This window comes from Lampetra planeri, chromosome 20, assembly GCF_965212315.1.
Source record: "Lampetra planeri chromosome 20, kcLamPlan1.2.h2, whole genome shotgun sequence".
Classification (NCBI taxonomy): Eukaryota; Metazoa; Chordata; class Hyperoartia; order Petromyzontiformes; family Petromyzontidae; genus Lampetra; species Lampetra planeri.
Genome location: NC_136126.1, coordinates 3,881,603 through 3,909,067, shown reverse-complemented (window position 1 = coordinate 3,909,067; position 27,465 = coordinate 3,881,603). Strand labels below are relative to the sequence as shown.

Genomic DNA, 27,465 nt, shown 5'->3' with positions numbered 1-27,465 from the left:
CTCGAATGTATGTTGAACACGTAGGCTTTCGCGACCAATATCATCCACAATAGAGGTTTTTTTTTTGGGTAAGATCGCGTAAATATATAAATGTGTCGTTATAACCCGCCACCACGGAAACCGTCTTACGCGTGGGGTTTTCTTGGGTAAATAATTAGCGGTATGTATAATTGATCTTGCTTACAGGACGCATGCACGACTGGCAGTCATTTGCACAGGTGACACGGGCATGTTGGACTTGGCTATTGTATATGTAAGTGATCATTCATTACACGTGTTGGCCCGTGGGTGTTTAACCCAGGTCATTTGGTCTCAATTGGCTCGCATCTTGTTTTAATAAAAACATATATAGTTATCGATCTCAATTGAGCACGACGACCGTTTACATCGAGCCGGCAGGCAAATATGTATTCTTGCTCCCACGTAGCCCCAACCATTGTGATGTCACTAAAGTGATTGTACCAGCCTAGGTGCACTTGTAGGCCACGTGAAGTGTCGAAGGCTTATTCTTTGGGTCTTTCGGTAAAGTCACGTAGATAGGTTCTACTACGACGTTTCGATCGCAACACAAGCGGTCGTCATCAGGGTGACGATGATCCTGATGACGATGACAACCGCTTGTGTTGCGATAGAAACATCGTAGTTAATATTTTTTTATTTATTTGAACCTATCTACGTGACTTTACCGAAAGACCCAAAGAATTTGAATTCCTGCAGTCACGAAAGCTTTTAGTCAAGATTGTCGAATGCTTCATGGCAGGATGCCACTGAACAGGCCCCGGTTTTTCAGCAGACCGTCTAAAACACGGCGCAGTGGGGAGCACAGAACAGGTTGTGCATCTGCCAGTCATCTCAATATCGGTCCATTAGCCACCACCACATCACACATCCTGGATCGCACGTGTATTATCAGCCGCCTCTGCCGCTGCTAATAGGCGTTTTGATGACGGGTGGTCCTCACGAAGTGGCTTCGCACTTCCGAAAGCTTCTCTTGCTGGAAGGGAAAAAAAAGTCAACCTCACATTAATTCTGTGATCTCACGGCGCCAACCTTGTTGTGGTTTCAAGGGGCCCCCATGTTGAGGCTTCATGAGTCCCCTCCCTTCAAAGGAGGCAGCCACGTGATCCCCCCCCCCCCAGCCTTAGGTCCATCCTCCCAGCGGCTCTGGAGAAATAGAGGTCCTGTAGTCGGCATACATACAAAGCCCATGAGTTTAAGGCCACAGGTCAAATTAAGTTACGCAATGCAAAAAGAACAAGCACCACAAACGCACGCACGTACGCAACAATTGCGCATTTATTTAGACATACGCCAGCTGTGGGCCACAGTCAGGATGAATGTGATGAATTGTATTCCAAACGCATTTATGCGAAGCCACGGCTACGTTCCGTGCTCTTAGGTGCGCTGTTTAAAACGCACGACAAAAAACCACAACACAACCCATGAAAAATTTGCTTTTCGTTTCGTACAAAAAAATAAAAACGTGAAACTGTCAACTCGCACCTCCGTGACTGTTGACGTTAACCTCTTTAAAGCGGTCAACGTTCTAATGCGAGCGAGCACACATGGTGGCCACGAAGGTGTAAAGTCAATGATGCTTTCATCTGCGCGAAAGGCACTTTCGGGAGATTTGAAATGGAGAAATGTCAGCGTCGGAATGCACGTGCGTTCTGTTCCCGCGCGGCTGAATGTTTTTATTATTAAACAATATGCAGGGGTTTGCTTACCCTGCCGCTGTTCTTTGTCCCAATTACATAGCATTTTTGTTGTTGTTTTTGTTAAAAGGGCTCGTATAATTTTGCAGCTAAGTTAATTTGGCAGGTGCGCTTAATTTAGCAACGTTGCACGTAAAGTAAAAGAAAGCTGCACGTGCACTATCACCATCGTCGTCGTCGCCGTCGTCGTGATTGTCGACTGCTGGATGAAGGCACTCCCCATTCCAGTCGCCAAATCCTCACGTCCCCCGAGATGCCCGCAGGCCATCGTACTCATCCGCACGAATTGATTTTGTCAGTCCGTCCAGCTTACTCACTCGGGCGTCTTCCTTCGGCTGCGACTCCGTCACCGGACTTGTCCATCGGCCATCATCCCATTTAGTTGTGGTGTGTATCCTCCTCCTCCCTCCCTCTTCCTCCCTCCCTCCTCCCTCCTCCTCCCTCCTCCTCCCTCCTCCTCCTCCATGCCCCCCCCCCTCTTCCTCGTCGCTTCCACGGGTCTGTCACGGTGCCTCTCTGATTACCTCCTGATCCACGTGTTCCCTCTGTCTGCTTCTCAGCGTAATTCCAATTATGAATTTGCTACACCCCCCCTCCCTCCTCCCCCATGCAATTAGTACTTTTAACACAAGGGCTGTATAGCGGACAGCGCACTTCCACGTCACGGCCAACATCAGCGGTGAGCGATATACCAACCGATCCTGGGCACGATCTCCTCCTTTCACAAGCCAACAATTCGGCGATTAGTAAAAAAATATGATTTAAAAACGACAAAAAAATATGGGGGCCCCTCTAAAGAATGCTCGAATCCTTTGGAACGCGTTTGCCTAACGCAGTTATTCCCCCCCCCCCAGCCCTCTCTCCCTCTCTCAATTAGGGGCGTTCCAACACACACTAATCTGCCAGACGGGACGCAATGACTCCCTCCCTCCCTCTCTCTCCTGGGGAAAGTTCTCTCTGATAAATGGGAGCGGAAGCCAGCGCGCCTGTTAATTAGCGCACACTTTGCACCGTCTTGAAGCTCACCGAGACACCAACGCGACCCCCACTCGGCTCCCCCCTGCGAGCCGCTTTCTTAAATGAGTAGAAAGCCCGCCGACCTCCCAATGGGGAGTCCATAGACGTGGGACGAAGTGGAGGATGTGGGGGGGCTTAGCTCAGGGAAGTGGTGGGGGGGGGCATGATGGAGGGAATACTGGAATACCTTTAGCGCAGGCTGGGAATGCAGTGTGTGTGTGTGTGTCCGTGGGGAGCGGTAGTGTAGTGGTTAGCGCGCTGCACTATGGACCGGGCGGCCCGAGTTCGATTCCCGCTCACGATTACGACCAGCATCGGTGACGAATATCTCGACCGGTGTTGGGCCCTCCCTTAGGTCGGCTCAGCCTTAAATGAGTACCTGGTGCTGTGTGGAAACATCGCCACTGGGGAGGCAAAGGAGGCCGGACGTGGTGCTGGCCAACCCACCCCCTCGTGTACCTTGCCGGCCTTCATAGATGCTCGCTAACAGCACTTGCCCCAACACCAGTGAGGATCTTTTGTATTTGTGAACGAAACAACGGGGGAGATGGAGTCCTGAGTTGAGTGTAGCCGTTACGAAGACGACGACGACGACGATGATGACACCTCTGGATGAATGATTATTGATCACAGACGGACCACGCCCGGCCGCCTTTGTCTCACCAGTGTGCCGATGTCTACACACAGTGGCATCAGGTAATCAATTAAGGCCCATCCGACATGGGAGGGGGGGGGGGTCACAGGACTGGTCCAGATACCATTCGCCACTGATGTGAGCCATGGCAGTAATCAGAAGCCTGATGTCTGATGTCTGCACACAGTGGGATATGCTTTCCATGCGGGGATAGCAATTTTGCACAGGTGTGCTGAGCACTACGCCACCGCTTCCCCGCAATATGACAAAGATCCCCCGTGTAGCCTTAACAGACTGTAGGAGCAAGTGCTGCTAGCGAGCACCTATGAAGGCCGGCACGGCACACGAGGGGGTGGGTGGCCAGCACCACGCCCGGCCTCCTTTGTCTCCCCATACATCGCAACGGGTATTCATTTGAGGCTGAGTCGACCTAGGGGAGGCCAAGGACCGGTTCAGACGATCGTCACTGGTATTGGTGACCGTGAGCGGGAATCGAACCCGGGTCGCCAGGTTCGTAGCGCAGCGTAGCGCTAACTGCACACAGACACACGGACACACATACACAGACACACAGAGACAGACACACACATACACAGACACACAGACACACGCGAAGGACGAGAGAGAGATAGCAGCAGTGAAGAATCCCCTCCCCCCCCCCCTCTAAGCGCCTCCCTGGGGGTAACATCCACAGGAGGCGAAAGCAAGCAAGTCTGCGCGATAAACTTGAGTCTCTGCCAGCAAAGCGACACTCCTCCTCTACTCATCCACACCGCACTTGCTCCTCTCGCATTAAGGGGGGGGGGGTGGGGGCGCGTGGGGGTGAGGATGGAGTTGGTGGGTGGGATGTGAACGGGACAAGGCAGAGAGTTGAGAGCGCGTTCACTCGTTCCCCGTACCGGGTGCGAGAGGAGATGCGCCGGGGGGGGGGGGTGGTGGGGGGGGCAAGCCGCGAGATAAGAGCCACAGAGTTCTCGTCAAACACGCACGGCGTTGGCCGGGCTCTGCACAGAGACTGATTGATTGTTAGACCGTACGGTGAAGGGAGCGGGGCGGGGAGGGGAGAGGGAGCGAGCAGGGGGTGGTGGTGGTGGTGGTGGAAGCGGGGGGTGTGGTGTGTGGTGGTGGTGGTGTGGGATGAAGGTTGGGGGGGGGGTTGAGGGGGGTTAGAAGTGGTGGGGAGGGGGGTGAGCGAGCGAGAGAGGAGGGAGGGAGAGAGGCCGGCTAGAGGGGGTAGGGTAGGGAGTGGCGGAGTTCCCCTGGGGAAGCCGATTTCAGATCGCTTGTTTACTGCCCCGTTACAAGTCCGCGCTCTCGGCTCCGTGCTGCCCAAATCCTCTCTGCTCGGCGCTGCTGCCGCTGCTGCTGCTCGAGCACGCCGGCACGGCCTTCTGTGTCTCGCTCGCTCTTATTTCGTTGTTGTTGTAGTAATATCACTGCTAACCACTACTGCTGCCGCCGCTTGCAACGATTATTGCTGCTGCTGCTGCTGCTACAGCTCTTGTCCTGACATTGAATTTTTTTTCTTAAAAGCGCGGAGTGGTGGTGGTGGTGGTAGCGGGGGGTTAGAGGGATTGGTTTGGGAGAGAGGGGGTGGAGTGGTAACCGGTGCTATAGTGGTGCTGGTGGTGGTGTTCGTAGTTGTGGGGTGGTGGTCGTGGTGGATTTTCCGAGCTGGTGGTTCCAGTGAGACCGGGGCACGCTGCGCCTTGTCAACGGAGCGAGGGGGGAGCACACACGGAGGCGAATGTGGCGTGTTTACTCTATTTCTGGGCATGTTATGATAATTGTTGGTGTTGTTAGTTGGTGGTGGTGATGGTGGGAAGGAGGGAGGGGGGAATTCGGTATATATATATTTTTTTGAAATCGCTAACTCGGCCGCTTTCCAACACGGAGCGCTCATAAGTGACTGTCGCGACCGGCTGGACTGTTTTAATGCGTACAGACTAGCGCATTCGGTACCTTTAGTAGACCGACCACACGACGACTAACACACACACACACTTTACATTATTACAGAACGGGTGCTTGCTATTGTGAAGAATTAACAGGGTAGTGTTGTGCGTGTGTGTTTTTTTTTATTTTCACATATATTTTTTCCACTCAATGTAATCCGCCGCAGCTGCGTTTAACGTCGTATACTTAAAAACAAATCCAAGCCTCTTCCGAAAAAAAAAATCACACCCGTGTTTTAATTTACTCACCCAAGCTTTTGCATCCGAGCGTTGAGCCTTCGGGGCAACTTCAACTTGGCTCGCAGAGCAATCTCTAAGTAACGCTTTAACCGCCTGTTTACACGGGTCAGAACTGGTAATACAGACATCAAAAAGCATTAGTCTTGGCTCATCACCACCACCACCACCAACCACCACCACGACGACTACCGTCACCATCACGCTCGCTGCCGGCCGAGCAGAACGACAAGGCTCGCCGCTCTCTTTACCGACCCCCCAAAATCCTGGAGGCGACATCGCCATGCGGACATCGGCGGCGTCGGCGTCGGCGCCGTCGTCATGTAACGCCTGCAAGGGTCTTCTCGTGGGCGTCGTCCTCCTGCTGCTGACTCTCGCCGCCCCGGGCGGCTCTCTGGGCTGCGAGACGCGGCTGTCCCGCGGCCGTCGCTCGCTCCACCACCACCACCACCCGCTCAGCCGCTACCCTCGCCACTCGCCCAGGGGACACCGGCCCGAGCCGCACTCCGTCACGGCGGCGGCGGACGCGGCGACGCGTGGACACCGTCACCCGCACGCTGTGTCGCTCTACTTCTCCGGCAGGCGGGAGCAGCTGAAGAGGCGCGCAAGCCGCGTGCCCGGAGGGCTTCCCAGGTCCTCGTTCACCGTGGAAGTCTGGGCCAGTCCCGAGGGAGGGCAGAACAACCCCGCGGTCATAACCGGTAAGCCGTACGATCACATTTTTGCGCGTAAATATCTCTCGCGTCATCCCCACCACCAGCACCCCCCCCCCCGTCACTTCCCTTCCACACCGCCGACTTGGGAAGCTCCGTGCTCTCGTCTCGATCACCTCCAGTGCGTCTCCCTCGCTCCCTCCCTCGCCCGTCTGTTTGTCAGTCCGTACGTCGGTCTAAAAATGTAAGCAAATGTTTTGTTGCGTGATACCGCGAGCGCGAATTAGCGATGCAATTGAACCACATTCGTCAATTACCACCGTGACCTGAAAAGGACGTAAAATATATTTTTGTTATAGGCGACGTTTCGGGCAATGGCACCTTCCTAGCGCATGTCTCTGCGTCTGTCTCTCTATTGCTGACTTATTATTCTTGTCTGTCTCTCTCTCTCTCGTCGTGACCGATTCGTTCATGGCTTCAGCGCTACTTGCTTTAATGCCATGTGCGGTGGAGTTGTGTTTGTGTGCGCGCCGGTATGCCGCTCTTCATCGGGTGCCCGCTAACAGCACTTGCCCCAACAGTCCGTTGAGGCTATACGGGGGATCTTTGTCTTTGCGTGTGTAAAGTGCGGGCGGGGGGGGGTGGACACTTGCACTCTGGCTGGGTATGCGAGCACTGTTCATTTGGAGGAGGGATTACGCCGGAAACCCCTAAAAAAACTGCAATAATAACGATAATGTCATTGACTGAGCCAAGGAAGCCTCCGCCGAGTCTCAAGACGCTCATTAAATGGAATTGGCCAAACGTCCAAATGCAGGACCCTCGTGAAAAGGACTCTTCAGAGTCGGTGAGGTTTATGTCCCAGTTGACAAAGGGGAATTTCATTATTAAATGCAAAACCCTGCAAGAAGATGCTTGGCCAATTTGGTGTTTTAATGAGTGTCAAGCTGAGATTAATATAACTCAAACATTTTTTTACGATGCACTGATTCCCAACATCACGTGAATTCGGGTTTTCCTTCCAGCAGGAAACTTTTTCGACACTGGATATTTAAAGTTACTTTTAAGTGACTCACAAGTGCAATATAGGGCATGCGCATCATAGCATCACACATTTTTGTTCTGTCCGTTTAAGTCACGTGGCTTCAGATTTTCCTGGGTAAGGAGCTTAATAATGAACGATATGTCAACACTAAGTGCCTTTTCAAGAGCTCAAAATTAACTGAATAATGCAAATTTTCCTCGATTCCACACATAGTGAATAATGTACAGTACATCTTTTCACAACGTCGGCCAAAACATTTAATCATTTATCCATTACATATATTTTTTATCACGAAGGAGATGAACTCCGAGCAATGTTAACCCTCGTGCAAAATCTCGTGACGTTTATCGCTCGCGTTGTGGGATTCCATCGCTCCGTCTCCGCCGTGTGCGTCCCTCTCGGGGGCTGCCACTCCGCTGCTAGTCTCGACCCGACCACCGTGGCCACCATCACGTCTGGCGACCCTCTGTGTACGGTCGATGCGACGATCTCCCCGTCCTTGTGCGCGTTCTCCTTTTGAAATCATTTTTTTTTAGTCACTAAGCGTCGAGTGCCGTCCCGTGCAGGTCGCGTGTGCTAAGGTATCTCGATCCGCTTCGGGGTGTTTTTTTCTTTCTTTCACTTTTTAAAATCCCCCCCGGCTCTGCCAGGTGTGCAGCGCTTGTGAGGCGGTGGTTGTGGACGTCGAGCGTGCAGGTGGTGCAACTGCACCTGGGGCACACGGGGATGGAGGGACCCAGGTGCTGGCTTGCGAGGGGTGGTGTGCAGGTGGGGGGGAGTGGGGAGAGGGGAGGGAACAGGATTTGGGCAGAGGTCCCTATTTCATTCAATAGGGCTGATAAGAAGCCTCCTCGTGATGAACGGTGCTGACAGCATGGCGAGTGGGAGGCACGCGAAAGCCACCACGCGCCTCGCCACCACCTCGCGCTCTGTGTAGACATTCTCTTCTGAAAACTCGGGCAGGGACTTGCTTTACCGTGGTCTCTTCAGCCTTCATTGCCTACCACATCCCCCCCTCTCCCCGGCGCTGTTAATTTTCACATGCATAATTCGCAAGCGTCGTCATCATCATCATCATCATCGTGAGCCATTATCTATCCACTGCTCACTGCTGGGGTGAAGTCCTCTCCGATGCCATTGGCATCCCCCTCGTGGCGTTGTTTTTGTTGTTGTTGTTGGAGCGGCGACGCCAAAAAGCGTCCGTCTAGCTCCTACCTATAATCATCATCATCATCATCATCGTGAGCCATTATCTATCCACTGCTCACTGCTGGGGTGAAGTCCTCCCCGATGCCGTTGGCATTCCCCTCGTGGCGTTTTTGTTGTTGTTGTTGGAGCGGCGACGCTCGTTGTGGCTGCCGCTCTGTCGCGTCCACCAAACCGGAGCCGTCGTCCGTTGGCTCCTCCTGCCCGAGGCTACGCGCGTTTCGTGCCGGTCGATGTATTGTGTGACGGTGTCTCTGATTTTGATTTATAGCTTTCGTGACTGCAGGGATTCATATTCTTGGTTCTTTCGATAAAGTCACGTAGAAGGGAAATAATAAAATAATATTATTTTTTTACATTTATTGTTTTATATTTATATTATTTTATTATTTCCCTTCTACGTGACTTTACCGAAAGAACCAAGGATATGGTGTCTCTGATCTGCGTGTTTTCTCTCTCGGGTCTACGTGTTCATGATCTATTTAGGAAAAAGACACCTGCTCGGGAAACATTCTGACACTTGCAATAAAGTCACCGTCCCCCCCCCCACCCATTAGACAAATGCATTTAGCCTGCAGGCAGTCAGAGGTCCACGTGTAAGTGTACCCTATAGATTGGTGCATTGGATAGGAATGTAAGTGGATGCGAACATCACTTTATTGGTAAAACATGCCAGGTCTCACTGGGGGGAAGAAATACATGTTGCTATAATCATCATCGTTGAAATAAAGGATACAAAATACCTACCCACCCAGCTACCTATCTGCCTACATATTTAACTGTCTCTTATTACTTTATCTGCCTAATTACCCATCATTTACCTACCCACCTGTCTACCCTGCATACCTTCAGACCTACTTACCTATCATTGTATTTACCTACCTATCTGCCTGCCTACATATATGCCTGCATACCTAAATGTATATCTATCATTTTACCTGCCTACGTGCCTACCTGCCCACATACCTATCTGGCTATCTGCCTACCTTCATACCCACTTACCTATCGTTTTATCTGCCTATCTGCCTTCCTGCATAATTGTGTATCTGCCTACCCGTGCACCTACATACCTACTTTATTATCTATCTGCCTGCCTTCCTACCCATCTTTTCACCTACCTGCCCGCAAATAATTATACTTACCCACCTACACATCTGCATGCCTATCTACCCGCCTACCTACATGCCTAGATGCCATGTGTCCCACAAAGGCATCCGAGTGCGCCACAATCTGCAATTATGACACCGTTTTCTGGTGCACTCGTGGCCAAACGCTCATTTCAATGGGAAGTGGGCAACCTTCACAAATGCCGAACCCCCCCTCCTGTAAATGAGTATTGAATCCTCGAAACGAGGTTTCTCTGAGCAAACACCTTCCATCTTCATCACCGCCACCGCCACCACCAGTATTATTATCGCTGTGTTGATGATGCCGGAAAGCGACAACGTCAGTCCGTTCCTGGCTGGCCGACTGCTGGCTGGCCGGCACCAGGCAGATGACGACGACCGTAAGATGTCAAACCCGCCAAGGTTTCAATTCTAGCGCTTTCTCGCGCCGAGGTCCATAGCATGCCCCGATAACCGCCAAGAGCTGCGTGTTGCGTGGGCGGCACGGTCGGCGGCTGGCTCTCGCTGCGGTTAGCGGTTGGCACATTGGATCATCAGTGGCTGATATTGAGCAACCAATGTAATTTGTTGTATGTGGAAGCCTTTAATAGAGTTGTCACATTATATGACCGAATCACCCAGACTTGCGAACACCCCCCGCCCTCCTCCCCCTCCTCCGTAACCTTTCACGGATCTTGGGAGACGTGGTTAGCTCGAGTCTGGCCAGCGCTCCCGATGGGCAAGCAAACGTGCAAAAATAAAAAAAGATGATGGGTGCTTTAGGTTGCGGTGGAGCTACCGTGTGGGCAGCGGAGGGCAGTGGGACAAAAAACCCATTGTACTGTACTACGCTCCCGCGTCTATGCGCCACGCCTTCGCTAACCCCCACCTACCGGGGAGGTGAAGTGCGGTCACGTAGCCGCCACAGCACGCATGGCGAGGGGGAGCCGTCATCCGGCAGCGGATTGACGGGAAAAAAAGGGGGCTTCGCAAAGTTCGTTCAGTGATCTTTCTTTCGGGAGACGCAATTAATAGGCTAGTAATTTTACTGGAGCAGTTACACCTGATGACGGAGGCTTGTGTTGCTTCCAAAAAGTCGTGATTTAATTTAGTTATTTTAATGTATTATTATTTTATTATTTTATTTTTTTACCTACGTGACTTTACCGAAAAAACCTAAGAGTATGAATCCTTGCAGTCACGAAAGCTTCAAATCTAGAATTAATGGACACACAGCCCCAGATATCGAAGTTGTGCATCGACACCACACGTGCAACACACACACACACACAGTACTCGTGCGCGCCGCAGATGGCAGCACGGTGCATGTACCTTGTCCAAGCACATCCCTGTTGGGAATCTAGTGCTCAGCGAGCGCCTCCCCATGCCGCTCTGGGGCTTATTTGACCCATACTCTGCCTCGCGAATCAGCTGCGAGTTTTGGCGAGATAGACGTGGGCTCTTGGGCAGTGCGGTACAAACCATGCGCCGGAGAGAGCTCGCGTTTTGCATTCACGGAGAAGCGACACAAAACAAAACTATATAATGATGGAACACGACAAAAGCCGCAGCATCAAATATATTCGATGCACCTGCAGCTGACGTACCGTCGCTACATCTTCCGTTGTACCTGAGACGTCTCGGTCCCAGGAGACGCTCGGCATGCGGACGATGGCCGTAAAGGGATGGCCGCCTGTCGTCCCCCCCTGCCCCCAAGGAGGCACCTGTGACACGTGCAGGGTGGTCGCCGAGGGTTTTTCTGATGCGGGAATGGAAACGAGGTGGGAGGGGGGGGTGGAGGGGGGTTGGTAGCCGTGTGGGTGGCATCTTTGGTGCCCGACGCAAGGCTGGCTTCGTGGCAAAATTGGCTGGTGCGCACAGCGGTAAGGAAGACTTCTTTTTCTCGCGCGTAAATATTTCCACGTTCACCACGAGTCGCCGTGAGAGGTCCTTGCGTTCGCGATACGCAGCATCGATTCGCGCGTTTTGAAATAGATTATTTACGATTCTTGCAACATAGAAAAAACACGCACAGACGATTTGCGCGTCTTTGCATTCTTGCTAGCGGGGATGAACAAAACTGCGCAAACGAGTTGGCGGCCAAACGTGAAACGATGCAATCGAAACGGGCAAAACGAGCCAAAAGAGAAAAGAAAACCCGAATAGAATAGTGAGAGTCCGTAGAGTAGCTGGAGGAGGACGGGAGGAGGGGGGAGTTTTCTCTCCAAAGAATCTCGCTGCAAGCCTCACTTTCTCGTCTTCCGCAGTCTTGGATTAGGGTCCACGCGGGCCCCAAGCCAGCACCCACAGTTTGGGTTCCTCACCCTCGTTTCCATCCCCATGCCTCTCACTTTGTCGGCTTTGCCATTACCCCACTCCATTGTGAAGGCTGTGCACCGTTAGGGCAGAGCCTTCCTTCCCCGGCCGCTCAGTAATGCCACCTCCCCGCCCCCCATCCTCCCCGCGATTGCCCCAGGCACTTTGGCAGTTCATCATGGCCAGCAGCACATGGGTCTCTTGCTGTGAGACGTGTGGTGAGCTGGGGTCAATATTAAAAAAGCGAAGCTGTTTTTATTTTTACCAGGTAAAGCCCACGGAGCTATTTAGTTCTTAAATTTCGATGTAAAGCTTTCGTGACTGCAGGGATTCATCTTCTTGGTTCTTTCGGTAAAGTCACGTAGAAGGGAAGTAATAAAATAATAAAAATAAACATAATAAAATAATTCCCACGACGTTTCGGCCACAACGCAAGCAGCCGTCCTCAGGTGAAGACCAGGTCTGTCGGGGAGACAGCGTCTGAATGCTATTCATTCATGCTCCATTCAGACGCTGTCTCCCCGACAGATCTGGTTTTCACCTGAGGAAGGCTGCTTGCGTTGTGGCCGAAACGTCGTGAGAATTATTTTATTATGTTTAATTTTTTATTATTTAGTTCTTTTTGAGAAGCGACCTGGCCACAGATGATAGCTCAACGAAGTGGCCTGTCACGTGGAAATGTATCGCAGCCAAATACTCGAAGCGCGTGTTGATTCTAAATGTGGAGGGAAAAATCGTAGGACCCGGAGAACAATCCACGCTACGGCGGGGATAACGTGTCAACTCCACATATACAGGTGTCAGGGTTGGGGGTCAAACCAACGACCTCCTGCATACCAGGAGAGGTAGTTAACACCTCACCACCGAGGCTCCACATGTTCGCAATGTACCTGGGCGCCTGCACAATGTGCATCTGGGCCACAAGCTCAAGTCAGAGTTGTCGGTGGAGTGGGATGCATTCCTGAAGGGTGCGGCGACGAATATCGAAACGACGTCAAATCAAAGCGATGTACAGGGGTAGTATGTGGTGGAAGCGAATGCTGTGAGGCGAGGGATAACGAGAGAGAACGGACGTCGCTGCCAGCGACGTGAGTGTGGGGTTGAGGCGACGCAAATCGGGTATCGGCGTAAATACAAAAGTGACAATGTTTTTTTGCGAAACGACGTCAAAATGGGGAGACGCGAACCGGGGTAATTGCTTGCATCTGAGCCCTGGAACTCGCTTCACATGCCACTTGCGGGTGCTTGAGCCTCGACGAGACGGAGCTCTCGAGAGGTGGGAGAACTTACCTTGCACCTCACCGCACGCGACCCCGCCGATCGACTGACTGTAATGGTTGTAGCCATTTACACCGCTGGGGAGGACAGAGGCCGTGGGATTTGAAGAAACTTGCGCCATCGTTTCGACTGCCACTTCGCGAGATCGTTCCACCGTGACAACTTCTCATCTCCGCGCAACGTTCGTGAAGTTCTGTCACCGATAGCGAACGTTTTGCGCGCTCCGTGAGTGGGCAAAGCGCGTTTTTTTTTTCTCTCGCGGCGCCGGATAATAATGATGTAATTTTTTATAAAATCTTGACTTTGCCTCCCCTTTTTCTGCGGACATGCAACACTTTTCTGACCGCCCTGCACGGATTACACACAAGCACGTGGAGGTTATAGGTCAGAGCAAAGGGGTTCACAAAGTGGAACAGAATCCAAGCCTCTCCTAACTGCTCCTGTCAGTATAATCGTTTCTTTACGTCTACAGTCACCTGGGGATAAGCAGGACAATAGCTTCTGGCTGTGCTAATTAAATTGGAGGCATCTGACGGATTAGTAAACAAAAGGACTCTTTTGTTTCGTTCAGCCCAATCTTTGCTGTGACGCTGGTCTAAATCTCGAGTTATCTCCCGCGTCCGCTTCAATGCTTCTAGACAAGGCCGCGTAAGTGAACTGGCCATATGAAGTAGGGCCAATCCACCAAATGTCACCCATTATATATTTCTTTCCTCCTTCAGGGCCCAGTGCTATTGACGACCGTGTCGGGTCTGTTGATTTTGTTTGTGCACCACTGCCAATGCAGCATCGCTAAAACATATCGGGGTACAAGGTTAATTCACCTCTACGTATATATTTTTGAAAATAAAATACACATGCTGCAACCGGCTAACTTGAGTGATCAGTTGGTAACTCAAGATCATTAAGAAGAATCGTGAGTAGATCATAATTTTTTTTGTAAGACTATAAATAATTATCTTAAATATATTGAGAACAGTAGCCAATCAGTTGTTTAAATTGTCATATTTGAATTCAGCACATCAAAATCCATACTTAACAGCACATTTAATCTCTGAAGCAGACGACGTCTAAACAATTGTCGACCAGTGTTATCGGATCGACCAACACGATATTTGTTGCTTTTAAATCTTCTTCCTGATCCAGCGACACTGCACACGTGACACACTGGCTACTCTTATTATTGCTGGTATAATGACACAGTTCAATACGAATCATAACAACAATCAATCCAGTTACTGGATGAATGCCCCCAGCATAGCCCATCGGCCATAAAGGTCATGTGACCGACACTGCACCATGCTGGTCAGTCCGCAGGTGGTTGAAAAGCACTTGAAGTCCAGTACCAGTTCAGATATCGTCTACTCACTGACGTTAGTCCATGCTAATTTTTTTTTTACTATTCTCAATTTTTGTTATTTTTCTAGTTAAGGCCCACTGAGGTGTATAGCTCATATTCAGAAGCCACTTGGCCACAAGTTATGGCGCAGCGCCGTGGCTTATCAGGTGAAAATGTATAACAGCCAAATAGTCTGAGCGCACGTTTCTGCATGCGGAGGGAAAAAAACCGGAGGCACCGGTGAAAAATGCACGCCACCACGGGCAGAGAGACACCGCAAACTCCAAACATACAGCAGCGAGGCGTCAGGGTCGGCATGGAACCCACAACCTCCTGCATACCAGGCGAGGAAGTTAACATCTCCTAGCCACCGTGATGATGATGAGAGAGAGAGACACGCAAACTCCAAACATACAGCAGCGAGGCGTCAGGGTCGGCATCGAACCCACAACCTCCTGCACACCAGGCGAGATGGATAATATCAAGTCGCCACCGTGGCTCCCCGCGGATATCAACCCGAAGGTCGCGGGATTTTTCCTCTGGCAGGCTGCACGGACTTGCGTGTGATTCGGTCCGCGGTTACGGTTCGGCAGAGCGGCAGTTGCAGGTTGAGGCTCACTCAAGTGCGCGTTTATGATTCCGGGTTTTCACGGGCCGTTAAATAGCCTCAATATACTGGGGGGAGGGCGGAGGCGGGGGCAGGACGGAGAAGACAAACAAATAGACAGCGGAGTGAATAGAGTGGAGAAAAGGAAGGAAATGTACACAGCGACGAGCAGTTTCATTGACAAAGGATGAATGAAAGGGAAAATGGACGGGAAACGCAGTGAACAAATGCAATCTACAAGAGGGAACAGAACAATAAACTCTCACACACACACAGGCTGCCCACATGTCTTCCTTTACAGCTGGTGCTTCTGTGAGCATTTCAGTTGCACCTTATGGCATTCCAGGGGTCGGCCGTGCAGTGTTATCTCTTCCTCTCTTCACGGCCATTCAACCGGGCTCCTTTTTTTTTGTTACGAGCAAACGTCCAAGGCCTATCCAGCGTGCCAGTGGTACGAGGAGCCTCCGCAGAAGATCAAACGACGGAATGTCGGCAAAGGAAAGAGATTGTGTTGAGTTATTGTGAAGCTGAAAAACAGAGAGTAAATTGCCAAAAAAAATGGGGTCGTTCTGGTGTGTGCGGTGGGTGGGTAGGTGTGGGGGTGTTTGCCGAGATGTGGGGCAATGGAGAGGGTTGGTGGGTGGTGTGCAACTTTGGTGGTTTAAGGGGTGGGTGGGGACTCAAGGGGTTCCCTTCTGGCTTCCAAAGCCTTACAACCCCCTCCACTCCAACCCTCACTGCTGCCCCCTACACAACCATGAAAAAAAAACCCAATAAGAGGGAGATTTTTTTTTGCCATTTTGGCTCACATCCCACCAAGACAAAGTGAGCAATTCACGCTTTGTCGCACTTCCGACGCACAGAGGCGAATCCGATTGTGTGCCCACCCCCCCACCCCCTCATGCCAACCACCACCCCCAACTTCCAATACCCCCCGCCCCCTCATCCCCCCCCCCAAGTCTGCGCGCAGACAATCGGGGGGGGGGGGACACGTGGCGCGCGGTGGTGGTGGGGGGGTAATTTCGTGGTCGCCGAGCGGAGAGCTTTCTCCAAATTGAGAGCAAGGGCCCAAGATCGCCGCTGCCGCTCGCCGTGGCCGATTGTGAACGCCGAGGCGGCAAGCCCGAGTGAGCGGTGGTCCCCCTTGAAGGTGAACAGACGTAACTGGGTAGATTGAGATTGAAATGCGCATGCGCGCGCGTGCGTGTCTTTCTACAACGTGTGGGGAGCGGCGGTGTGGCGCGGTTTTAGCTTGCTTCGCTACAGGCGCCCGAAACAACGAGCGGGGCTTGCCACGTCTCTCGCTCGGAGGTTTCGTGGAGCCGTGCGGTGCTGCAAGGGTGAGTCGTGGTCGCAAGGTGCTGATGAGATCGAAGCTGCCTCGGTGGCCTGCGATCAAAAGTCACGCTGCTAATTCCGTCAAAAGAGTAACGTGCAACGCCACAGTTGTTCACCGTCCTTTACGAGAAAGCATGGTGATCCAATCGATCTCTGACCCCCCCGCGGTAGGCTCGGAGGTTTGTTGACCGTTTCTGTGAGGTCTTGGGGGACAGGACTCCCCCTCAGCTCAGGTGACATCATGGGGAATATGTGGGGTCGACCCTGTTGGGTCTGCTGTGCATCAAAATATTTGAGGGAGTAGCCAACCCCCTGTGAATGGCTAGCTGATGTACCTTCTGTTGCGGAATTGTGAAGGGCAATCTAGAGGCTGAGACCAGGTAAATTGCCGGGCAGAGATGACCTCTCAAGTAAACTGCTGATGGAGGGTGGCAATTGTGTGCAGGGTGCCCTATATGACTTAATTACAACTGTCTAGTCCATAGGACTCGTTCTGCAGGATTGTAAGGATGCCCTGGTGGTCCCCCTTTTTAAGACGCGATTATGACAACTACCGGGGCATTTCCCTCCTCAGTGTCCTGGGAAAGATTCTGGCAAGTATTGTTCTACATCGTCTTGCCAGGAACACTTTGGAAAGGCATGCTGAGCTGCAATGTGCTTTTAGACTGGGGTGGTCCTGCACAGATGCCATATTTTCTGTCTGTCTACTACTGAAGAGGTTTAGGGAATTTCAAAAGCATCTACACGTCTTCTTTATTGAACTGGTCAAGATATAGGAGACCATCAATAGGCCAGGGCTTTGAGTTATGCTTTGTTCTTTCGGGGTCTCTGACCCGCTGCTCACAATCATTAAGGATCTTCATGTTTGTGGACAGGCTCAGGTAAAGCTGTGTGGCTGGGAGACATGTATATTCACCTGGTGGTGCAATAAGGATGGCCTTTCGCCACTACACTATTTAACATATTTTTGGACCACGTATTTGGAGACAATTTTTTATGGCTAAAGCAGTGGAATTTCCATCTGGTACATGTAGAGTGGGAGGCTGATTGACACACAGGTGCAGTCAACTATTTTACGTATGCTGATGATCTGGTAATTGCTACTCACTGAGAATGTGTTTGTAGACTCCACTGCTGAACCTGGAGCATGCCACTAAGAGATGGGGCCTTAGCGTCAGTCCCACAACAACAAAGCACCTGCGTGTGTATTTTATGTCATTGAATACTCCGCCCCCCTCAATTCTCCATGAGTGATTGGGCAGTTGCGAAGTGAGTGGAGAAGTTTCCATACCTGCCGCAATGTGCTTATGACCAGCTACAGTTTTGCAGAGGAGGTTTCACTCCCAATCAGCTGAGTGGCATCTTTTCATCAGCTGCCCAACACTGTGTGTCAGCTACCTGCGCAATCACTCCGTGCGAAGTCCCGAGTCTTCTTGGCTACAGCTATGCCACCCAATTATTCATGCTTTGCGAAAAAATGAACCCCCTTTGAAGGAACATATGTGCCCATTGGAAACATTCAAGCTGGCCTGCCTTCGATCCCTTCCTGGGTTTAACTAGGCTGGATTGTGTGAGGAGCTCATAGATCCTTGAAACATCTGGACACAGTCCCACCAGTGAGCTCCTCCGGCAGGCGGGGCTGCATTGGCTGGGCCATGGAGCCCCGCATGCCCAGCCACCACATGCCCAAACAGCTTCTGTTTGGCTCAATCGAGGGGGCTACAATGGGTACGGCACAGGCTAGAGAGGGATAGGCTGATGCGGTTCAGAAGGATGTGGAGCTGATTGCACTTGCCGATGACCGGCACCAGCGGTGTCAAGATCGGCCTCTGTGCAAGAGGCTCGTGAAGGTCACCACTGGGCAGTTGGAGGCAGTCACCCTCCAGCAACAGCCGAGGGCAGAGAAGCGATGCTCACAACAACGAGCGGAGCGCGCCGGGCGGATAAATTGCAGCCAGTTGGCTTACTGTGAGGAGTACGTACGGTGCCCCCGTCAGTCACCTCAATCAGTCGATCCGTAACACCTGGGTTCTGTCCCACGACCTGCCAGAAAGCCCTCCACACTTTACATGGCTTCAAGGTGCACCTAGCCTGGCACAAGCTCCCATGGTCACGACGCCGCCACCCAGTGGCAAATGGTGGCTGTTGTTCTTGTTGTGCAAAAGCGCTTAAGATTGAGCACGTTGATAGGACACGAAAGGAATATGTTGCCGCCGTGTTAACGGTCGGCGCACTTACATTGTAAACCAGAGGTCGCAGGTTCGATTTGATCCCTCGGCTTGGCAGTCACAGCAACGATGCTCAGTCTTGTTTTGAATCCAGCGCCGATGTGCCACTCGGCAGTTTCAATGGGTACGGTAGAGTTGGTCCATCAGCGGGGTCGTACGCGGCGGGATGGATTGTGGGCAGTAGTCCACATCCGTTCGATGGCGTCTGGCCAGAGTGGACAGAGGAAGACCAAATACCCACATCGCGAGCGTTCTCTCGAGCTGCCCTCATGTGGAGGCCCTTTCGCCGGCAGCGGCGCCAGCGTGAAGTTGCAGCGTTCGCACCTTGACTTTGTTTATGCTTGATAGGACACGTTCGTCCGATAGCATAAACCCTCCGCCCCCCCCCCGCCGCCGCCCTCCCCAAAGTAAACGAATATGAATTGGTAAATAAGCGTACAACACGGAAAACAAAAAACACGGGTGTTAACACTTGGGCAGGCGAATGCGCATAGAATATGCCACGCCGCTGGATCCATTGGAGAATGATAATTGAATGCGACCACTTGAGGCTGTTTACACTGAGCGTGTGTGGGGGGATGGCATGCCACGCGGGACTTGCCCGAAGACGCAGATGGCTGGTGATGCAATAGACAATAGCTCATCTTGTGGAAGATAAACTATGAGTCAGATAAATTAACATCATCGCACCGTCTGTTTTTGCTTAGGCGAACTCACAATCGCCCGGTGTTTTAACACTAAACAAAACAGCAAAAAAACCCTACGAAAAATACGCAGCTGATAAATACAACGCTTGCGACTGAAGCAGCAGAATGACCGTGGATTTGATTGGAGGGAACAGATGCATGGGTGCCTCATCGGTGTTTCTTAAAAGGATGTTTTGGCACAGCTTTGGAATGTGCGTAATGACTTGTAGTAGCGGGTGAGGCAGTAGGCGCGCGTGTAAGTCGTCAGCGGGCAAGTCAGAAACGTTAGGGCACCGCGGTGGCTAGGAGATGTCAACTATCTCGTCTGGTGCACAGGTGATCGTGGGTTCGATTCCGACCCTGATGCCTGCTGTATATGTGGAGTTTGCATGCTTTCCCCGTGGTCGCGTGGATTTTTTCTCTGGGGTCCTCCGGTTTTTCCCTCCGCATTTAGAATCGACGAGCGTTTAGAATGTTTGGCTGCTTAACATTTCCACGCGATAAGCCCAATTCGTTGGGCTATCTTTAGCGGCCAGGTCGATTCTTCGTCTTTCACACAACTGATGTAGATGCAGAGCAACAACTAAGATTTCACACTCAGGCGGTCAAGCCAGACAACCGCATCAGGAGCAGAAGAGGGTATCGCTGTGATGTCTCCTTCGTATTTGTGGATCGTGCCTTGCGTCGTTATACGTTGCACGGTCTGTTCCGGATGATCACGGTCGCAAGAGTTTTTTTTATTTTCCAATTGTGCATCAGATATCCGCATCCGCCATGGCTTGTGTACAGTCGATTCGATTTAGGGTGGACGATGAGCTTCGTGGAAGATCAAATCCAGATCTTCTGCGTCGGATCGCTTCTAAAAAAGAGCTGCATCGCTCCTTGGGCCTTTGCTGGTAAAATAAAGATAGTTTAAAAAGATAGATAGTTACCGTGCACGTCAAAGAAATCGGTGCTCGCGCCTTTCTCGAATTGCCTCCTCCACGACTTCTGGTCGCGTTGGCACCCGGTGAAGCGGAATGATTAACAATTCTTAACTGTTCGTAAAAACAACATCCGCCAACAGAGCCCCGAGTCAGGAGACATTGCCGGAATCTGGACCATAAAGAGGTAGTGAGGACATTTATGCGCACCTAATAAATGTGTTACGAGAGACCCGTGTCCACATGGAGCACTATTAAGCGTTCCCTTTCTCATTCATGTGGTGTTTATTATCCAACGCGAGAAAGTGCAGCAATTGTTCTTCCGTATCTTCTGGAGAAAATAAAAATAATGTTAGATTTCATAAGTGGTCATCATCATCATCATCACCATCAATTGGCCATGGCCAGTCCACTGCTGGATGAAGACCTCTCCCCACCGAGCCAACTGCAACCCTATCGCGATCCCATGGACGCAGCGATCGAGGGACTCGTTCCGTGCGAGCTCACTCACTCTTCTGCGATAGTTTGGGCGATACCGTTAAAAATTCGCGCGCGTTTCCTCTGCCTGCAAAAAAAAGAATCGGTGTTGTCACCTAACAAAGATCGCGTTTCCTTTTTAGCGTACCGGCATTAAACATTTTTTCTACCGCCACGTGCGGGGGGTGGGGGGGGATAAGACGTTTAACAAGTGCCACATTGTACGGTGTTCAATTGCAGCATTTCAATTAGACGCGGCATTAATGACTTGGGAGACTGATTAATTTTGCATTTGTTTTAGGCTGCGTGGATTGAGCAGATGGGATTTCAACGCTGCGCTGCGCCGCGCTTTGCAAACCTCGATATTGAAGGGGATGCTGTTACAGCCGCGTTGGTACGAGGCCAGCAAAACGTGTATCAGGGGTCCCTTTTCCGCTCATTAGTGTATCGTTATGAAGCCAGTGGTAACAAAAAAATAGGTTCAGAGGAAATTCGGTCGGTCGAGTGAAAAGAGCCGGGGCGAGGTCTTTTAATAGAACTGAATCAATCCGTTTTTTTTTTGTTGTTCTAAATTTAGTGGCTCCCGAGCTGCTGAAAAATGTGAGAGGCTTAACAAGGTGTGACGAGGTGGCCCGGTGTCGGATGGGTTAAAAGGGACCAGAAATTAAGCGTAATGCCAAACATAAATGAGGCTGGGGGGGGGGGCTCGTAAAGGTCGCGAAATGCTGCTCAAAGCAAAGGTTCCACTTTTTGACTGGAAATGTTTGTCTAATTAGAGAGATTCATACGATCCCCATTAATCTGCATTACATTTTTTTTTTAAACTTCACTCTGTGCTGCTTTCTTTTTTTACGAAGTAGATGATTTATTGCCGCCTTTAATCAGGATAACCAGCGCAAAAAATAGATTCACAAAAGCACGCACGCTTTGCTTCATGTGCTTTTTGAACATGTGTTTTATTTTTAGCCATGCATTTTTGAGACAAAATGAAAAAAATAGTTACGTAAGGTAATCATTATATTTCACCGCCCTTTGTTTGTCCGCTGTTGGATGAGGGCCTCTTCCACACAGTGCATCTCTGCTGCATGTTTTGTTTTGATCATACTTCACCGCTGCAGTCAGTGTGTGGTCTAAATACGGTGCTTGAGTCATTGCGTAATTCTGGTGTCACTTGTTAGGCAGGTGGACTGATGAAAATTGGTAGATATCTTATGACGATGATGTCGTATGGATGAAATAGCAACTCTTATAGAATGACCTTCAGCTCTGATACTCACTCACGAGTTTCAGCCAACGAGTGACAGTGGACGGTTGTTGATGAGAAGTTTCCCTTGTGTTGACCTGTTCAACACATTCACGCCGTGAAGCATCCGTGGATCTCCGTGTGTACACAAGGTATCCACGTGATGACATCTTATGTCGGACGCTTGTTCCCGAAACGTTGGACGATCGCTCGCTGCATGTCCTGGGTGAACCTGTGCGTCGTTCCCTTTCTTGAATCGTTGTTTAGTGATAGACAGCGCAAATGGTTTTGTCAAACTCGAATGCTGGCAGACAGACAGCATGCTCATCTTCAAGTATTGTACCACATCCCATAATTCAACCAGCTTAAATAGTGGTGCGGATGTCTTTTTTTTTTTGCTGACCACAGTAACGAAAAAATGCCAAGAAATGCAATAGTTAGAGGGCTTTCTCTCACGTACAAAACACATTATAATCGAAATATGCAACGATGTCAATGCCATCCTCCCACTTTCCACTGCTTTTTCCAAACTATTGTGGTCTCAAAACACGTGGCTTTCTTGATGTCCCTCAATGTGATTTTGACGCAGAGCATGGAATTTGATCAGCCTCAGTCAACCACAGATCCACCACGAACTATTAACGGTGAAGTCGTAAGGAAGGACAGCAATAAATTACGGTTTAATGTTACGTTCCCATATCCATTGATACATTTATAATCATTATTTACTCCGAACAAGTGATGCCCTGCTCACATGAGCAATGAGGTTCAGATCTCATCTTCTGCCTTACAGCACAGGGCCAATGGTGGTAATTCCACATTCCTTTGTTGCGTGAGCGAGTCACGCCATGAAACAACCACTGTTACCTTCCTCCCCCCACCCCCCAAAAAAAAAAGTGGTACCCGTTTTTAACGACTCCAGAGAGATGATGGGCTGAGTCAACCCCCCAACAAGGATGTGAAGTCGCAAACCCTTTCCGATCGTTAGAGCCGCACTGCCGCTGATTCACCTCTCCCGGAGTTCTGCACGCCGCTTCCATGAGCCCAGGCCAGATCAATCACTCAAGTCTGTATTCCCGTGGCAGTATATTTCGTGCAAAAAATGCAATTCAAAGTGCTGTACAGAAAAAAATTTAAACATTGTTAAAAGACGAAATCGCAACAAGAAGAAAAGCAATTTCCATTACAAAACTAAATTGCATTATAATAATTTGATAACGAAGGCATGTTAAAAAAATACGCTATAAAATAATCTTAAGTAAAAGCAAGTTTAAAAAGGAAAGTTTTTAGATTCAACTTTAAATTGCTTAACGATTGCGAGGCCTTATTAATGCTACCCTTATCCCCTCCCTTTGATGCTGCTAATCCTGCATAATGCACGGGCATAATATGACTTTGAAACCCCCCACCCACCTCCTACGCATTTCACAAGTAGTACTAATCCCATATCTGCATTTCCCATAAATATGCTAAATTCCTCTTGATATGCAAATTCTTTTGTCAAGGCGCTCTTCCCCCTTCAACCCAGCTTAAATATACGCTCCAAGCCTGGGGTGTTTCATTCAGACGCTGTCTTCCCGACAGACCTGTTCTTCACCGGAGGACGGCTGCTTGCGTTGTGGCCGAAACGTCGTGAGAATTATTTTATAATGTTTTATTATTTTTATTATTTTATTATTTCCCTTCTACGTGACTTTACCGAAAGAACCAAGAAGATGATTGTGAGGCCCTCCCACAGACGTGGACCACACACACTGAAGGCCATCTTCCCCACGAGTTTTGGTCCTGGCCCTTGCGACGACTAAAAGACCGAGGTTCTGAGGGATCTTGTTGGTTCATGTCGCTACCAACTGTGGTGACATCACTTTTAATGGTGTCAAGCTTTTTTTGTTTGCTACGTGGCCAGACGCAGTGAAATATGCTATAACAATTCGAAATGAGTGAGTTATCAAGTAATTCACTCTCATTAGCCACGTTAATTAATCGGAACGACTTAAGTTTTGCTTCTTTAGGTAGTACCAATTTCTGCTCTCGCCCATGGACTAATCTGTAGTTTCTGGAACACCAAACATCTTTGTATATATGTACTGTGCATAGTATATATATGAGTAGGGAGAGGTTGTATAGTGGTTAGCGCACTGTACTATGAACCCAACGACCCGAGTCTGATTTCCGCTCACAAGCACAACATTTGTGACTAATATCTGAACCGGTCCAAGGCATCTCCTTGGTCGATTCAGAGAACGTGATGCAGTGTGTAAACATTACTACTGGGGAGACAAAGGTGGCCGGGTGGGTGCTCGCCACCCACCCCCCTCGTGTTCCGTGCCGGCATTCATTAAATGTTCATGAACAGAATTTACCCCAACAGTCTGTTAACAGCTATACGTGAGGATTTGTGCCTTTGTACGTAACAATAACAATAATATAATAGAGCCTTTTCGCGCGTGTTGTTTTTTTGTATGGAGGTCATTTAATCAAGCACTATGTAGGCGCTATTACTCTCCAGGCTCAAAACCAGCTTAGCTTCTGAGACCTCACGAGATTGGGCACATACGGGGTGGTTTAGCCAGAAGCGCACCGACCTTGGTTATGCACGGTACGAAAGAAGTTCAACATGCATACACATGAACGGGTACATTTCTTTGCGTAGGCTTAGATGCAAAGGAGCAGGCTTGGGCACCGCCAATGTGATTGTTATTCATAGATTTTTCACACTATAGTCAGACGCAACTCGTAATGTCTGGGAATGTGCACACATATTGCATTAAATGCATACACACTCATAGTTCATATGGAATGGATTGCCTTTGTTACTAACATCTGGTAATCCGGCAGTATTTGTTTCACAAGCCTGATTCTGCTGATGAGACCCAGAAGGTCGAAACCAGTCCAAACCTTGCCTTGTTTGATCAAATTATGTTTTTTTTAAAAACGTTCGTCTGGAAAGCCAATAGGCAAGTAATAAAATATGTTGTATTCATATTTAGAGCAACAGGACGGAGTGCTGCTCATAAGTATACCTGTAAATTGCAATGTCGGCTTGGTAGCTAAAGCGATTAGAATAAATTACGTGATGATATAAGTTTAACATCTTGGTTGGGGGCTGACTCATCCTATCATCCCTCTGGGGTCAACAACATCAGTGCTACTTTTTAGAGATGTCAATCGTGGTGGTCCTATGGAGAGACTCACCCCCGCCAAAGGAATGTGGACTGTCCACCACTCGCTCAGAGCTTTCAAGCAGGAGATAACCCCCTCCGCATCAACGCTCGCTTGCCGAATAATTAATTTTTGACTCTTATATTACAATTCAGCAGGTTTTTTCTCCTTGTCACCGATTCATGTCTCGACTGCTCCGCGTGCGTGCGTTGAGCGGAAGGACGACGTGGGCCCACTTTGGCGGAGCCGTTCGAGTTAACAAAGCGGCGGTGTCAACGGGCCACCCGATGCTTGGCTCTCTCAGCTCCGCCGCCACCACCGCCACGCGCCAGCATTCTTACGATGCGAACATCGAGGCACAGGACATTCCGTTACGTGACGCCGCGTTGTAATGCGCAGTCACAATCAGATGCTGCGGCTTCCACGCAATAATAAAATAAATGCTTTTAAAATAAAATAAAAACACCCTCCGTTTTTTTTCTTTCTCTCTTTCTGAGAAAGCCGGCTTTGCCACGTGCTTTTTTTTCATTCAGCCATTCCGGTCGGTTAATTGCAATAATGTGATGGAACAAAAAGGGACGACGTTTCTCTTTTGATTAAAAAGAAGTCTGTGCTTTTGGGATTTGTTTTATGGACGCGGGGCGGGTGGTGGGGTTGGTGGCAGGCTGCTTTGTCTGGAGGGGTCGTGGATGTTTGTAACGGTGCCTGGCCGTGCCTGCACCCATGCTGCTTGGAACGTTGGGGTAACAACTCACGCTGCGCCCAACGACTTCGCTCGTGAAATCCGCACGCAGCGCGTCGGTCTCACCGTGACGATCGCTCATTTTCGATGAGGTGACGGCGATTTCTGTGTCGTTACCCTGGCTTTCAGCAGACGCCATGTGCCGATCAGAGACGGTTCTAGTAGTCACTTCGGCGAAAGCCAAAGGAGAGTTATGAGATCCGCCAAGTTGAAAGTATTTTCTCTGGTATATGTCAACACAATACCACTTGTGCAGATTTCTGCTTCCACATTGGCTGCTCATTCCAACTGTGAAAAAACCCTGTGATATTGCATTGCCAGCGGTGTACAGGCGCGAATAACGAGAAATGAACAGATTAATAAATAACACTGCCTGCTCTAAAGAGGGACAATTATGTAATACGCAGCGCATTGGCAATGGGACCTTCTTCACAGCAGGCAGACAGAGAGTCCAAAGAGAGATCGACTAAATCATAGTTGGACACTGCAGTATACACCACGGAGCCCTAACAGACATTGAGTTAAAACTGTGCAACTTGTGCTTTGATGGCACCAGAGTCTAATAACTATTGATGACCACATTTAGTCGCCTTGATGTTGTTGAGTAGCAATCACACATTTGGCGAGTAGTCACGATACAACGGGCCATAGATTAATTCAGCTTCGTAAGTTCACGACACCGTGCGTAGAATTTGCGTGCGGAAGAAGTGATGTTTTTTTAGTTGTTCATAATAAAGGTTTTTGGGTTAGATCGCGTAAGCATAAATGTGTCGTAACCCTCCACCACCCGACACAGCCAATTACTAAGGGATTTGTCACGTAAACAAAACGCCAATTAGTTACCACTTCAGCCCACCGGTGTGTTGGAGAGTAAATCCACAACATTTACAATCTGAGTAGTATGACGTTTCAGTGGTAATTACATTCAGCATCATCGGGCTGATATGCTTGTGTCGGGTGGTGGAGGGTTACGACACACTTATACTCACACGATCTAACCCAAACACCGTTATTATGAATGATATTGGTCACGAAAGCCTGCTACGTGTTTTTTATTTGCTGATTATTTGCGTGTGCTGTACGTAATGGATTCGTTTGACTCCTGCAGCCACTAAGTGGCCCCTACATGCACTAAAATGTAAAAAGAAAACCATTCTTGGATCGCGTTGTGACTCTTATATTCCAAACAAACTAAAATAATCGAATTCCCATTGGGGATGAATCATTAAAACCCTATTTAATAACACCGCTGGTGGTGGCTGTGCATGCCTGCAGAGTCCATCATTGTGGAAAAGAGGCTTGGTGAATCACACGCTCTCTTCCTAGCCATGAGCATCCAGGTCACCATCTCCTCCTGGCTTGCGAGGGTATGATGTCGGTATAGCAAGTGGGTTAATTTCCAGCCATATTCCATCTGTATGAGGATTGAGTGTTACTCCGGCTACTCCGGTCACCTCCAACCATGTGTAGTGATATAGAATGGGTCACTATTGCGCGTAGCGCTGGTTACTGGTAGAGAGCGGGATTGTGGGTGTTAGTAGCCCGGTCTACCAGCAGG

General features: G+C 49.9%; 1 protein-coding gene across 1 annotated transcript in view; it reads left to right on the top strand.

Moving 5' to 3' along the window:
• The first annotated feature begins 4,667 nt into the window (after positions 1 to 4,667).
• The window catches only part of LOC144724287 (pappalysin-1-like), a 156,978-nt gene continuing 134,180 nt past the window's right edge, over positions 4,668 to 27,465 (top strand). Inside the window, exon 1 of the mRNA XM_078603273.1 lies at positions 4,668 to 6,259. Coding sequence (XP_078459399.1) covers positions 5,842 to 6,259 — 418 coding nt within the window. The 5' untranslated portion in view covers positions 4,668 to 5,841. The remainder of the gene's footprint in view (positions 6,260 to 27,465) is intronic.